The sequence below is a fragment of the Erythrolamprus reginae genome, chromosome 8, assembly GCF_031021105.1.
Source record: "Erythrolamprus reginae isolate rEryReg1 chromosome 8, rEryReg1.hap1, whole genome shotgun sequence".
NCBI classification, from domain to species: Eukaryota; Metazoa; Chordata; class Lepidosauria; order Squamata; family Dipsadidae; genus Erythrolamprus; species Erythrolamprus reginae.
The window spans coordinates 5736336-5752797 of NC_091957.1; the positions used below are offsets into that span (position 1 = coordinate 5736336).

Here is a 16462-nt window from a genome sequence, read left to right on the forward strand (position 1 = left end):
AGTTATCTGCCAGAGGATGTGGTGAGGATCGCAAGGCTGGTTTTGAAATGATCAGGAACGACATATCCTCGTTTGAACTATCTGCTCTTCCACAGAAAGAGACAGGATATTGGGGGACAGCAGGCACCGTGACCAGAGATGACCATCGCCTAGATATCCTGAAACTTCTTCAGTTCTGTCAGAAGTTTTATTATTTATTTATTCATTGGGTTAATATGCCAGCCTTCTCCGAGGACTCAGGGCGGCTTACAGCATGTACACTGCTCAAAAAATATATATAAAGAGAACACAAGATATAACTCCAAGTCAATCAAACTTCTATGAAATAAAATTGTCCACCTAGGAAGCAACGCTGATTGACAATCAATTTCACTTGCTGTTGTGCACATTCAACTTTGTACAGAACAAAGTATTCAATGAGAATATTTCATTCGTTCGGATCTAGGATGTGTTCTTTGAGTGTTCCCTTTATTTATTTTTTTGAGCAGTATAGAAGACAATAAAAAAACCATGTGAAATCCAATTTAAGTTTAAAACTAACTAGTCTAAAACCCTAGTACATTAAAAATCAATCACTCCCATTCGAACTACAAGCATCCATTTCATTCATTGGCCAGGGGGCAAATAATTAATAGCCCCAAGCCTGAAGGCACAAAGGAGTCTTCAGACTCTTGTGGAAGGCGAAGAGGGTGGGTGAAGGGAGATCTCCAGGGGGAGCTGATTCCAGAGGGCCGGGCCCCCCACAGAGAAGGCTCCTCCTCTTGGTCCCGCCAAGCGACATTGTCTAGTTGATGGGACCTGGAGAAGGCTGACTCTGTGGGACCTAACCGGTCGCTGGGATTCATACGGCAGAAGGCGGTCCCGCAAGTAATCTGGTCCAATGCCATGTAGGGCTTTATAGGTCATAACCAATACTTTGAATTGCGTCCGGAAACCAATCGGCAGCCAATGCAGTCTGCAGAGTGTTGGAGAAACATGGGCATGCCTAGGTAGGCCCATGACTGCTCGCGTGGCTGCATTTTGCACCATCTATAGTTTCCGAACGTTCTTCAAAGGTAGCCCCATGTACAGAGCATTACAGTAGTCGAACCTCAAGGTGATAGGGGCATGAGTGACTATGGGTAGAGACTCCCCATCCAAATAGGGCCACAACTGGTGCACCTTTGGGACAACTACGATCTGGATGACTGAGAATCTCCACGCAGAAGAAGCTTCTGGGATGAGAAGTGGAATGTCTTCAAAGAAATCCAAAGAAAGTCCAGTTGCCTCTTGAAGAAACACCTTTGCGACAGCCACAACCTGGATGATTGAGAATCTCCATAGACAACATCGCCTAGGTATTTTTTCGTTCTTGGTTGTCCACTTTGAGGAACGGGGAAAGAGAAGGCCATACCTACCTTCAGATTTTCCCACCCAGCCTCATCTTGGGAGAGTCTACGTTTGTAAATAGTAAAATCTTTAATAGTTATTTAATAGTTATTCTTATTTTGGGGGGCTCAAGGCTGAGACAGAACAGGTATAATTTCTCGGACATCCATCCTCTTTTGTAGTCATTTTTCCCCCCTGCAAAATTTCCCACCCTCTTCCCAAGGAAGTTCCCCCAATTCATGCAAAAGGAGGCAGGTTTTGGAAAAAGAAATGGGAACCCCGGAGAAGAAATATATAAGAGAGGAGAGGGGGCAAAGGACGTAGAGAAGGCGGGTAGAAGATAACCATGGTTAGCAAAGTTGGATCGGTTCATGACATCCAGAGAGGAAAAGGCGGGTTAACATTCCAAGCAATTTATTGAAAATCAGATCTTTTAGCTTCCTACCTTGGCGTCTTTCACACATGTCATCCCCATAAGTTTATTTTTTTTAACACACTCTCCCTAGGAAACATTTTAAATAGGGTTTAGATGGCTGCATTTCAAGGCAGAGCAACAACAACAACAACAACACAAAACTTTGCAGTGGCTTTTAATTTAAAAAACCAAATTCCCAGCCCCCACTTTGGAACGCATGATCTGGAAAGAAGAGGCGGTAAAAGAAAGGGGGGGGAAATTGCTTTCCATAACATCTGGAAGGGGGAGGGAATAAAATGACAGTAAACACAGCCTTAAATCAAAAAGCCCATTCACATTGCTGGTCCTAATGAAGACTGAAATCTATTTTTACCAGCTTTGGGCAAAACGCCCATTGGCAGAAGGAATTCTTTTTTAAAAAGTTTGCCACTCAAACTCCCCATCAGCAATTTCATCCTGTCAGCTGCTTTAGCGGGGCCAGAAAGAAGCTTAAAAAAATATTGCCCGTTTTCTGTGAGATTATTGCAGCTTTCTCTTTCCAAAAAATGCTTTTTTCTGTCTTTTTCTCCCTGGTCTCTCAATCTCTTGCTCTCTCACACACACATCTATCTATCTATCTATCTATCTATCTATCTATCTATCTATCTATCTATCTATCTATCTATCTACCTACCTATCTTTCTATCTATCTATCTATCTATCTATCTTTCTTTCTTTCTTTCTTTCTATCTATCATTCTATTTTCTATCTTACAGTACCTATCAATCTATCCAATCATCTCTCTCTCTCATCTATCTATCCATCCATCCATCCATCCATCCATCTATTTATCATCTACCTATCTATTTAAAAACCAATCATTCTTCCATCTTTCTCTTTTTCTTTTGGGTATGGGTAATAAAACACTTGCAAAAGTACCCCAACTAAGCTCAAACCCAAAAGTCATCTTCCTCCTCCTCCCGCTTCCTCTCCTCCTCCTCCTCCTCCTCCTCTTCCGCTCCACAAACCCCACTCCCTTCAAACACTGATGATGTTACCTAGTTTGGGTCACGAAACGTCTGCAAGAAAACAACCAAGCCGAGAGAGCACCAAGTACCACCACACTTGAGTCAACCATGAACTACAAATATTCTCCTTTTATCTGTTAACCTTGGGCTCACAACTCTTCCTTCCTCCCACCGCTGCAGAGGCCCTCCCCTCCTTCCCCTCTCTGTGTCTCCTACTTTTCCCTCCCCTGGAATTTACAGACGGAGCCAGCCTCGTCCTTCCCCACTTCCCAATTCCAGCTTTTCCGAGAAGCAAAGCCAGCTGTCTGTTCGAGCCACAGCTTGCCACGTGGGGCAGACAGTGTCGCTGTGAAAGTTCAAGCGTTAAGTGGCCTTTCCCTAAACAAACTGTAGCCGGGAACTAAGCCCCGGACTCGGAGAAAGCTGCTTCTCAGCTAAAATCCACATTCCAGAAAGATCGACTTGATCCTTTGTCTCTGTGTTTGTATGTAAAAAAACCTCTCGTTGAGACAAACCAGATATGACAAGTGCATCCTTTACTAGATAAGTGGTCAAAGCCGTGGACACTGCAGTTTAATGTTTCCAAATGTAAAACAATGCACTAGGGGGAAAGGAATCCTCAATCTGAGTATTGTATTGGAAGTTCTGTGTTAGCAAAAACTTCAGAAGAGAAGGATTTAGGGGTCGTGATTTCTGACAGTCTCAAAATGGGTGAGCAGTGTAGTCAGGCGGTAGGGAAAGGGAGTAGAATTCTTGGCTGTATAGCTAGAGGTATAACAAGCTTGAAGAGGGAGATTGTGATCCCGCTGTATAGAGACCACATTTGGAATACTGTGTCCAGTTCTGGAGACCTCACCTACAAAAAGATATGGATAAAATCGAATGGGTCCAAAGACGGGCTACAAAAATGGTGGAAGATCTTAAGCATCAAACTTACCAGGAAAGACTTCATGAACTCCATCTGCATAGTCTGGAGGACAGAAGGGACATGATGGAAACATTTAAATACATTAAAGAGTTAAATAAGGTTCAGGAGGGAAGTGTTTTTAATAGAAAAGTGAACACAAGAACAAGGGGGCACAATCTGAGGTTAGTTGGGGGAAAGATTAGAAGCAACGTGAGGAAATATTATTTTACTGAAAGAGTAGTAGATGCTCGGAATAAAGTTCCAGCAGACGTGGTAGGTAAATCCACAGTAACTGAATTTAAACATTCCCGGGATAAACACAGATTCATCCTAAGATAAAATACAGGAAAGAGTATAAAGGCAGACTAGATGGACCATGAAGTCTTTTCCTGCCGCCAATCTTCTATGTTTCTATGCATCTGAAACAATTCACCATTCCTGGCCCAGGGGTTATCTTTCCATACAAGCAAGTCCTCAACATTACGACCCCAACTGAGCCCCAAAGTTTCCGCCGCTAAGTGAGATTGTGCATTTGACCCCATTTTGCAACCTGTCAAGCCAGTCAGTGATAAATCAACGGCTTGTCACACTGTCTGTAGAAGGCCTAATGTCTATGGGAACTTGGGATGGGGTGATTTTCAAGAAGGTACAGATGCAGCCACCAAGCATTCTTTTCAGAAGTTCAAGGTCATCCTATGTCCACCACCTGGGCGGAAGCACAAGGAGGACTGGCACAACCTGAGTAGGTGCCAGGATGGCTCCGGGAATAAATTGGAACTTTGAGGAGTACTTTGACTTGGAGTCTGATTTAAATGTGGATGTTACCTGGAACCTTGACACAATCATTTTTACAATGATTAAGGAACTGGACGCTAAAACAAAAGACGAACATTTGCAAGTACTCGGAGAGGGGCAGCATACAAATCTAATAAAAAATAAAATAATAATAATAATGATGATGATGATGTCTGGCATAACAAAGAGAAGGGCCACGCTAGGAGGAGACATGATAGTATCTTCCAATATTTGAGGGCCTACCCAAAGAAGAGAGGGGTCCACCTATTCTCCAAAGAAGAGGGCCTCCAATCTTTGAAGCTTTAAGCCTGGTGGACTTCAACTCCCAAAATTCCCCAGCTAGCATTCTGGGAGTTAGATAGAAACATAGAAGTCTGACGGCAGAAAAAGACCTCATGGTCCATTTAGTCTGCCCTTATACTATTTTCTGTATTTTATCTTAGGATGGATATATGTTTATCCCAGGCATGTTTACATTCAGTTACTGTGGATTTATCTACCACGTCTGCTGGAAGTTTGTTCCAAGGATCTACTACTCTTTCAGTAAAATAATATTTTCTGATGTTGCTTTTGATCTTTCCCCCAACTAACTTCAGATTGTGTCCTCTTGTTCTTGTGTTCACTTTCCTATTAAAAACACTTCCCTCCTGAACCTTATTTAACCCTTTAACATATTTAAAGGTTTTGATCATGTCCCCCCTTTTCCTTCTGTCCTCCAGACTATACAGATTGAGTGCATGAAGTCTTTCCTGATACATTTTATGCTTAAGACCTTCCACCATTCTTGTAGCCCGTCTTTGGACCCGTTCAATTTTGTCAGTATCTTTTTGTAGGTGAGGTCTCCAAAACTGAACACAGTATTCCAAATGTGGTCTCACCAGCATTCTATATAGCGGGATCATAATCTCCCTCTTCCTGCTTGTTATACCTCTAGCTATGCAGCCAAGCATCCTACTTGCTTTCCCTACCGCCTGACTGCACTGTTCACCCATTTTGAGACTGTCAGAAATCACTACCCCTAAATCCTTCTCTTCTGAAGTATTTGCTAACACAGAACTGCCAATGCAATACTCAGATTGAGGATTCCTTTTCCCCAAGTGCATTATTTTACATTTGGAAACATTAAACTGCAGTTCCCATTGAAGTTGAAGAGTTGGAGTTCTCCAGGCTTAAAGTTGCCGAGGTTGGAGTCCCCTGCTCCAAAGCACCCATCCAAAGCAAAGATTATTAAAGAGAAAGCCAATCTCGAACTAAGGAGAACATTTCCTGACAGTAAGAGCAAAGTAATCAGTGGAACATGCTGCCTCCAGAAGCTGTGGGTGTTCCAACCCTGGAGGTTTTTAAGAAGATGTTAATAATAATAACAACAGAGTGGGAAGGGACCTTGGAGGTCTTCTAGTCCAACCCCCTGCGTGTAGACTGTACACCACTTCAGACAAATGGTTATCCAACATCTTCTTAAAAACTTCCAGTGTTGGAGCATTCACAACCTCTGGGGTAAGTTGTTCAACATTTCAGACAAATGTTGGATAATTATTTCTCTGCAATGGTGTAGCATTTCCTGTTTGAGTGGGGGTTGGACTAGAAGACCTCCAAGGTCCCTTCCAACTCTGTTTTTCCTTTCCTTTCCTTTCCCTCCCAACTTTCCTTTCCTCCTTTCCTTTCCTTTCCCTTTATTTATTTTATTTATTTATTTATTTTGTCCAATACACAATGAGGGTTTTAGTGGGTATATATCAATATACACATAGTAAAATACATGATGAAGGTTATAGAAGAGATACTCATAGTAAAATATATCTAAGAAATAATAGAAAAGAAGATGTAGAAATAGAATATATCAATGAAAGAATAGAAGAAGAGATATAGGAATAGAAGAAAGGTAGAGGAGATATAGGAGAGCAATAGGACAGGGGACGGAAGGCACTCTAGTGCACTTGTACTCGCCCCTTACTGACCTCTTAGGAATCTGGATACGTCAACCATAGATAATCTAAGGGTAAAGTGTTGGAGGTTTGGGGATGACACTATGGAGTCCGGTAATGAGTTCCAAGCTTCGACAACTCGGTTACTGAAGTCATATTTTTTACAGTCAAGTTTGGAGCGGTTAATATTAAGTTTAAATCTGTTGTGTGCTCGTGTGTTGTTGTGGTTGAAGCTGAAGTAGTCGCCGACAGGAAGGACGTTGCAGCACATGATCTTGTGGGCAATACTTAGATCCTTCCCTTGCTTTCCTTTCCTTCTGATATATTCCAATGGCATTTCCCCCCTCCCACACTTCCAAGTTTCAAAAGCTTAAGCATGCTAGTGGAAAACTCAATTTGGGGAAAGGGGAGAGGTCCAAATTTCCTAACCAACTCCAGAGAGGACTCGGTTCTTGGGCTTGTGCCGGTCTAGTTTTCTCCGCTTAATAAAAAGCCAATATTGAAAATCACAAGCCATTCGATGGGCGTGAACGCCTGTTGCCAGCAACTATGATTCACTCTGCCTTTTTTCCTTCCTCTTGGGATTTAAAACCGAGTAAAATTGCACAGCTGCTCCTTTGGACAGTGGCCAGGAATGTATGGGCCCGCGGGCAGGAAAGGAGAGCTCAGATTAGACTCCGCTCCAGTTTTCCAACCGGTTTTTGCCTTCGGTAAATTTGGAGTTCTAATAGGATTCTCTAAATTCCATTTCCTTTCCGGATGGAAAACCACCAGAGGGGGTGGCGGGTAAAGAGAATGCTCGTTCTATTTTGCTTTTCGAAAAGCTTCGTTCCTTTTTCTTTAAATTGTTTGCTTGTGTCTTCCTTGCAGGTCGACAATCTAAATGGGCATTGATGATGTTATCTAGTTCGGTAACGAAACATAGAAACATAGAAGATTGACGGCAGAAAAAGACCTCATGTCCCATCTAGTCTGCCCTTACACTATTTCCTGTATTTATCTCAGGATGGATCCCAGGCATGTTTAAATTCAGTTCCTGTGGATTTACCAACCACGTCTGCTGGAAGTTTGTTCCAAGCATCTACTACTCTTTCCGTCAAATAATATTTTCTCACGTTGCTTTTGACCTTTCCCCCAACTAACCTCAGATTGTGCCCCCCTTGTTCTTGTGTTCACTTTCCTATTAAAACACTTGTTTCCAGAACCTTATTTAACCCTTTAACATATTTCAATGTTTCGATCATGTCCCCCCTTTCCCTTCTGTCCTCCGGACTATACAGATGGAGTTCATGAAGTCTTTCCTGATAAGTTTTATGCTTAAGACCTTCCACCATTTTTGTAGCCGTTCAATTTGATCAATATCTTTTTTCTTTCTTTCTTTCTCTTTCTTTGGTTTGTCATGGTTCTCGATTCCTCGTGATTCTTGACAAATGTATCTTTTCTTTTATGTACACTGAGAGCATCTCCACCAAAGATAAATTCCTTGTGTGTCCAATCACAATTGGCCAATAAAGAATTCTATTCTATTCTAATTCTATTCTATTTCTATTCTATTTCTATTTCTATTCTATTATATTCTATTCTTTACTCCTGTGTTCTATTTTATTTTATTCTATTCTATTCTTCTCCACTCTACTCTTTTCTTCATTCCAATATTATTCCATTCCATTCTATTCTATTCCATTCCATTCTTTACTCCTGTATTCTATTCTCTTCTTCTCCACTCTACTCTTTTCTTCATTCCAATATTATTCTATTCTATTCTATTCCATTCTATTCTATTCTATTCCAGCTCTCAGGAGATGACTGCCCCACACAACTGTTATGTTCCCACAAGATGCTTGCATGTTTTAGACCTAAATCTAGCACCAAAGGGCTTTTCACAAAACCTTGATTTCAGTCAAATGCTAAGGTTGGTTTGAGTTATTTTTTAAGGTGCTCCTCCAAGGGTTAATTCAGCAAAGCCAATCTCAATTGTAAAAAAGTTGAAGCGATGAGCGATGACAGCCGTCTGGTTAACACTGCACCCCTTTTAGCCAATCCGGACGAGGCTCAGGGCTCCGACAACTCTATTTGCTTTGCCCGAAACCCAATCTTCAAATCGTGCTATAAAAAGAATCTCAACTAAAGCCCGGGGAACGCAATGGATTATTATACAGAAAGCACTGAACTATATCAGCTACCGGGCTGACTTGGTGCAATTATGGTGTCCCTAAAAAATGCAGTCATTTATTCAGAACGATCAGAAGAAAAATATTTGTTCTTTTTTTTTAAAGGAAATGTTTTCTTAAAAATATCCTCACGTCTGAATCTTTGTAAAGTAATTCAAAAGAGAAAAGAGAGGAAGACACTAAGCTAGAAACTAGGTAGCTGGGAGTTTTAGTTCCCCATTAGCCATAGGGCTTAGGACCAGATTATCTACTGGACTGTCTTCTGCTTTACATGTCCCAGAGACCGATTAGATCCCATGAAATCGGCCTTCTCCAGGTCCTGTCAGCCAAGCAGTGACAGCTGGCAGGAACATGGGGAAGGGCCTTCTCTGTGGTGGCTCCGGTCCTCTGGAACCAACTCGCACTGCTCCCCCCCCCCCGCCTGGCCTTTCAAAAAGCTGTGTTTAAACATACAGCTTTGGCCAGCAGGCCTGGGACTATTGAGTGATACACTCTACTACTCCATGCTAGTTGCAATGGATGAGTGATGGATGCATGTCTTTTTAATGCTTTTTTAATACAGTATTTGGGGTTTTAAATTTTGATTTATTTTGTACGCTGCCCCGAGTCCATTAGGAGATGGGTGGCCTGTAAATTTAAGTGATAGGTAGGTAGGTAGGTAGGTAGGTAGATAGATAGATAGATAGATAGATAGATAGATAGATAGATAGATAGAGATAGAGCACAAAAGTCATCTAGGTGACTTTGGGCCATTCATCAGGAGACTGTGAATTCTAGTCCCCTCTTAGGCACGAAAGTCAACTGGGTGACTTTAGGAAAATCACCAGGAGACTGTGAATTCTAGTTCTCTCTTAGGTATGAAAGACCGCTAATGGCTTTGGGCCAGCCCACCCTCTCTTTCTCTCTGTCCAACACTCCTCACAATGTTGTTGTGGGCGAAAATAGGAGGAGGAAGGAATATTAGCTACGTCCACTTCCTTGAAATAATAAGTATGCGTGGAGCCCTGAGTTATTTATAAAAACAATAAAGACCGGGGTGGACAGAGAACCTAAAGTTGTGCAGAATAACTACTTGTTACTCCGTTTCAAAGATTCCCCCCCCCCCCATTTAAAGTGTGCATAGATTTACTTTTCTTTTTGGCAAGCAACATAGTAGCTACTGTGTGTTGTATACACTGCGATAGAGAGATAGAGTAACTAAATTCGGCTCTGTCATGGCAAGTCCCCAATAACCTTAAAGCATCCTCCAACTCCTGTTAAATTCTACTCAAGCCCCTCGGCTGAATATTTGCAACCTATAATTTGCACAGCATTGGTGCAGAAAGCACAGGAGCAAGAGGTAACAGGAAAGGTGGCAACCTGATCCAGCATCCAGATGTATTTGTCGCATCCAGATGTATTTGTCAAATATTTTTCCCCCCTGATTGCCAAAGTTTTACTCCAGTGCTTTAAGGAAAACTGGTGCTACCTTTCCGACAAAGATTTTACAACAGGTTTTGACTGCTATTTATTATTATTATTATTATTTTTAAAAATCCTTCTCTGAAACATTCAGGTAAATGTTCCCTTAAAACAGAGGTCTTCAAACTTGGCCTCCACTCCTCAGAATTCTGGGAGTTGAAGTCCACAAGTCTTAAAAGTTGCCAAGTTTGGGGACCCCTGCCTTAAATTTAAGGTTGGATGAGTCTTGTTTTGTTTTTTTAACTTTTCTTTTTCTCTTGAAGGTAAAAATTCTTGTGGTCACCTACATTTTTCAGCCCTGGCCTTTTGCAAGAATATATCTTTTTTAAAAATATATATATATATATCGAACATTTCTCACTTTTCTGCCTAGAGGAACATACAAATTTAAATAAATAAATACAAATAAATAGAGAGGGGGAAAAAACCCTGGTGATTTATTTGTGGCCTCTTGACCCTGCCTTGGGTGGCTCTAAAGTGGGAGTGGGTGCTGGGTTGAAGGCAGAGCCTGGAATTGCCCCTTCCCCTGTTTTAAAAATCCCAAACTTTATGGAGACTGTCATGGGAAGGAAGAAGGAAGGAAAGAAGGGAAGGACAGAAGGAAGGAAAGAGAGGGAGGGAGGACAAGGAGGAGGGGAGAGGGAAGAAGGAAGGAAGGAAAGAAGGAAAGAAAGACAGAGAGGGAAGAAGGAAGGAGAAAAGAAGGAAGGAGAAGGAGGGAAGTAAAGAGGGAAAGACGGAACTCCCCTCATCCTCAGTCAAAGCAGCGCTGTGTTCCACTCATACCCCCCAACTTTCCAGCCTCCAATACTGGATCGGACTCTCAAAACTGGACAGGCACTGAAGCGCTCCCTTAGCAAAGGGTCCCATCTGCTCTTTCTTTCTTTCTTTCTTTCTTTCTTTCTTTCTTTCCTCCCTTCCTCTCTTTCTTTCCCTCCTTCCTCCCACCCTCCTTCCCTTTTTTCTTTCTCTCTCTTTCCTTCCTTCCTTCGTCCCAACCTCCTTCCCTTTTTTCTTTCTTTCTTTCTCTTTCTTTCTTTCTTTCCTTCCTTCCTCCCAGCCTCCTTCCTTTTTCTTCTTTCTTTCTTTCCTTTCTTCATTCCTTCCTCCCACCCACCCTCCATCCCTCCCTTTCTCTCTCTTTCTCTTTCTTTCTTTCTTTCTTTTCTTCCTTCCTCCCAGCCTCCTTCCCTTTTTATCTTTCTTTCTTTCCTTCTTTCTTTCTTTCCCAGACTACCCCCCTCCGATCTCCTCCCCCTCGCCCCCCGCCATGCCACGCTTCTTCTTCCTCCCCCCCAACCCCTCCCTCCCCCAATCTCTCCATCTCGCTCTCGTCGTCGTCCCCCCCACCGCCCGCTTCCTCTCCCCTTTGGTGGGGGCTCCCCACTCGGCTCCCCAGCAGCAGCGCCTCCCCGCTCCCGCTCTCCCCCCCCCCCCAGGATTTAAAAATTTTGCTTCTTTTTTTTTCCCCCTGGGATCCTACCTAGTTGGTCAATGGATGAATCTGAGCGGCTCGGTTAGAATCCCAGGCAGGCGGAGACGGTAGAGAGAAGGGAGAAAAGATCCGGCAGGGCTGGGCTGGGAGGGGTCGGGCACAGCCTCTCTCCCCCCCCCCCCCGGCAGCCTTTTCTCCTCCCCCGCCCTGCGCTCCGCCCAGGCTGCAAAGCCGAGCAGAAGCGGCTACGGGGAAGAGGCTGGGCAGGGCAGGGCCGGCTGGATCCGGGCGATGGGTTCTGCTCCGCCCGCTCCGTTTGCAAAGGCTCGCGCGTTAAACAAGCTGCTGACAGCAATAGCAATGGCCCGTAGACGTATATGCCGCTTCGCGGTGCTTTGCAGCCCTCTCTAAGCGGTTTACAAAGTCAGCATATATTGCCCTCAACAATCGAGGGAGGAAGGGAGGAAGGAAGGAAGGAAGGAAGATAACAATAGCACTTAAACATATATACCGCTTCACAATGCTTTCGCAGCCCTCTCTAAGCGGTTTACACAGAGTCAGCCTATTGCCCTCAACAATCTGGGTTCTCGTTTTACCGACCTCGGAAGGATGGAAGGCTGGGAGGGAGGGAGGAAGGAGAAAAGGGAGGGAGAGAAAGAAGAGAGAAAAGAAAAGAAGCAATAGCAATAGCCCTTAGTCTTATATACCGCTTCGTAGTGCTTTTGCAGCCCTCTCTAAGCAGTTTACAAAGTCAGCTGCTCCACGGATTAATTGATCTCACTGTCAGGAAATTTCTCCTTAGTTCTAAGTTGCTTCTCTCCTTGTTTAGTTTCCACCCATTGCTTCTTGTCCTGCCTTCAGGGGCTTTGGAGAATAGCTTGACTCCCTCTTCTTTGTGGCAACCCCTGAGATATTGGAAGACTACTATCATGTCTTCCCTAGAAGAAATGAAGCATCCTTAAGCAGTCGACTTGTTCACAGATAGTTTCATGGCTCCATCATCCTCAGTCACCGTGGTTTGACAAGTGATCGATTCACACCTTGCAGAGGCGGCTAGAGACCATATTCTGGGCAAGAATCCTAACTGAAACATCCGTCTATCCATCTTCTGCTAGATTTGAACATCACTGATAACCTGAAGATACCCTACTGCAGTGTTTTTCAACCAGTGTGCCGTGGCACACTAGTGTGCCGCGAGACATGGTCAGGTGTGCCGCGAAGCTCAGAGAGATAAAAAGCAAGAGAGAGAAAAAAAGAGAAAGAAAGCAAGAGAGAGAGAGAAAGCAAGAGAGAGAGAAAGAGAACAAGAGAAAAAAAGCAAGAGAGAGAGAAAAAGACATAGAGGGAGGTAAGGAGGGAGAGAAAGAGAGCAAAAAAGAGAGGAAGGAAGCGAAAGAGGGATGGAGAGAAAAAGAAAGAGGGAGAGAGAATTTTTTCTCCAAACTTTTTTTAGCCCCCCCGCCCCCCGCCCCGCTCAATGTGCCCCAGGGTTTCATAAATGTAAAAAATGTGCCGCGGCTCAAAAAAGGTTGAAAATCACTGCCCTACTGTATATTGGAAAATTAAAATTGTACTCTCAACTTGGGTTTGATCGCTTCATTGTCGTATTCATCGACAATCGATTTTGTTTGGCCTTTGCCATGGTGTTTCCAGCGTTTACTGGTGGCAAATGGAACACTGTGTCACGTCTCATTCTTATTATACACTGCTCAAAAAGAAAAAAAAGTGGACAGTTTGATTTCACAGACGTTTGATCGGCTTGGAGGTATATTGTGTTGTTTTAAGTGTCCCCTTTATTTTTCCTTGACCAGTATATTTTATTTTATTTTTCAAAAGCTTCCCTTTTTACGGTTAACTTCAAAATGTCGGAGGAAGAAGCGGAGAGATTTGGAAAGAGTGAGTCACTTCTTGAAGGAGGAAGGAAAAAAGAAAGAAAAGAGGATCCAACTTCAAAAGGAACTTTTCTGGAGGAACCACATTGCAAACACGAAGAACGGTGTGAAAGGCAGACAGATGTTCCCGTATAAAAAGAAGAACATTTTCTGCCAGACTAAAGGGCTTCTCCAAAGTTGATCGCCCTTTATGACGCTCTTCATGAGATCTACTACACACCCAATATTTGATATATAGCCATTTCTGGCTGCGGTTGCTGGGAAATTGGCCATCATTCATTTAAGGATGCATCCTTTATCTAGGGCAGTGTTTTTCAACCAGTGTGCCGTGGCACACTAGTGTGCCATGAGACATGGTCAGGTGTGCCGTGAAGCTCAGAGAGAAAACAAGAGAGAAAGAGAGAGAGAGAGAGAGAGAAAGCAAGCAAGAGAGAGAGAAAGAAAACGAGAGAAAGCAAGCAAGAGAAAGAAAGAGGGAGAGAAAGAGAACAAGAGAGAAAGAAAGCAAGAGAGAAAGAGAGGGAGGGAAGGTGGGAGAGAGAAAGACATAGAGGGAAGTAGGGAGGGAGAGCGAAAGCAAAAAAGAGGAAAGAAGGAAGAGAAAGAAAGAGGGATGGAGAGAAGAGAAAGAGGGAGAGAGAAATAGAGCAAAAGGGGGAAGAGAGAGAATTTTTTTGTCCAAACTTTTTTTAGCCGCCCCGCCCCTCAATCTGCCCCATTGTTTTGTAAATGTAAAAAATGTGCCACGGATCAAAAAAGGTTGAAAATCACTGATCTAGGGAGTGACCAGGAATGATGACAGACAATTATGAGGAATTAGTGAGGGGCCTACAGCTATCAAACTGGTCTTTCTTAACCTTGGGAACAGTAAGATATGTGGACTTCAACTCCCAGGATTCCATAGCTGGCATGCTGAGAATTCTGGGAGTTGAAGTCCATGTGTCTTCAAGTTTCTTAAAGAGAATGAAATTAATTTATGCACTCCCCTTACAGACCTCTTAAGAATGGGATGATGTCGACTGTAGTCTAAGATTATCTGTCATCTGCACTTCTATAACTGTCTGGTTTGGTTCTGCAACCCAAAAAGACCGACACAGACTTCCGAGTAGAATTAGAACTGCAAAAGAAGCAATTGCTGTCAATCTACCTTCCAGTGAGAACCTGTATACTGCACCAGTCAAAAAGAGGGCTGGGAAAATATCTACAGGCCGCTCATATCCTGGACATAAACTGTTTTAACTCCTACCCTCAAAACGTCGCTACAGAGCACTGCACACCAAGACAACTAGACACAAGAACAGTTTCTTCCCAAACGCCATCACTCTGCTAAACAAATAATTCCCTCAACACTGTCAAATATTTACTACAGCATGTGAAATTGATTGCTACAAAGAATAAATTGGAATTATTTTATAATATGTAAACAGACAGATTGAACTTGATTAAAATGTTATATATTTATTTATTTATTTATTTATTATTTATTATTTAGATTTGTATGCCACTCCTCTCCGCAGACTTGGGGCGTCTCACAGCAAGATACAGCAAATCATGACAAATCCAAATAAATTTAAAATATTTAAAAAGATTTAAAAAGAACCCCATTTACTAACAAACACACACACAAACATACCATGCATAAATTGTATATGCCCGGGGGAGGTGTACAGCATATCCTCATATATATAAATAATGTCTCCCATTTCAACAGCCATCTGATTTGCACACCAGCCATAGGCAAATGTGCAGATGATTTGCACACCAGCCATAGGCAAATGTGCAGATGACAATGCAACATTGTCCCTTCTCTGAAAGTCTTTTGTGCGCCTCCAAGCTCCACAAAGAAACATAGAAGATTGACGGCAGAAAAAGACCTCCTGGTCCATCTAGTCTGCCCTTAGACTATTTCCTATATTTTATCTTAGGATGGATATATGTTTATCCCAGGCATGTTTAAATTCAGTTACTGTGGATTTACCAACCACATCTGCTGGAAGTTTGTTCCAAGGATCTACTACTCTTTCAGTAAAATAATATTTTCTCATGTGGCTTCTGATCTTTCCCCCAACTAACTTCAGATTGTGCCCCCTTGTTCTTGGGTTCACTTTCCTATTAAAAACACTTCCCTCCTGAACCTTATTTAAGTTTGTTCCAAGCATCCGCTACTCTTTCAGTCAAAAAGAAGAAGAAGAATCTTTGGGGAACAACAAATAGCTTTATTATTTGTCGAAGGGTTTCTGAGACAACACTGGTCTTTGTCTGCTCATGGAAAATTGCATGAGTTTTTGACTCTGCTGCAGACTCCAAAGAGCAATAGAAAACTGCCTGGGTCTGTTCTATTGGTTCGAAAAACACACATTTTGGAATTGTTTGAGAAGTCAGGTTTTCAGATCGACTTAAAATGGCTTTGTCCTTCTAGGTAACCCTCAACTGAAAAGTGATTTTGAAGTGATTTTTTGGGGGGGGACGGGAGTATTTTTCACTCTCTAATGTGATTAACACAGCATCCCAAGATCACGAGACCGCAGACAGTTGCAGAGTGTGTGTGAGAAAGAGAGAGATGTGATGTGATTCCATTTTGTGAACTTCTGACAAGCAAAGTCAGAACCGCTCCAAACTTGACTGTAAAAAATATGACTTTAACAATCGAGTTGTCGAAGCGTGGAACTCATTACCGGACTCAATAGTGTCAACTCCCAACCCTCAACACTTCTCCCTTAGACTCTCCATGATTGACCTCTCCAGGTTCCTAAGAGGCCAGTAAGGGGCGTAATATAAGTGCACTGATGTGCCTTTCGTCCCCTGTCCAATTGTCTTTCCTTATCTCATATATCATATACTGTATATTCTCTCCATATATACTGTATATGGTGAATGTGATTTCATTGATGGTGAATGTGATTTCACCGAAACGTCGCATAGACACTCAAAATATTACACAGGGCAAAACCCGAACTCAGAACAATCTACATACATATATATATACAGTATATATATATACAGTATATATATATATACAGTATATATATATATATATATATATATATATATATATATATATATATATATATATGTTAAATGTTTTT

At 42.4% G+C, this 16462-nt stretch overlaps 1 protein-coding gene across 2 annotated transcripts in view; it reads right to left on the reverse strand.

The window, feature by feature from the left end:
- Nucleotides 1–11804, reverse strand: part of GSN (gelsolin) — a 48588-nt gene extending 36784 nt beyond the window's left edge. Inside the window, exons 1-2 of one of the 2 annotated variants that reach the window (XM_070758562.1) lie at nt 11533–11664; nt 1814–1870 (exon numbers count right to left, since the gene is read on the reverse strand). In XM_070758562.1, the coding sequence (XP_070614663.1) occupies nt 1814–1843 (30 nt within the window). In that variant the 5' untranslated portion in view covers nt 1844–1870; nt 11533–11664. Of the gene's footprint in view, nt 1–1813; nt 1871–11532 lie in introns of both variants that reach the window. The other variant, XM_070758563.1, reaches the window with a different exon arrangement.
- Nucleotides 11805–16462: the final 4658 nt, after the last annotated feature.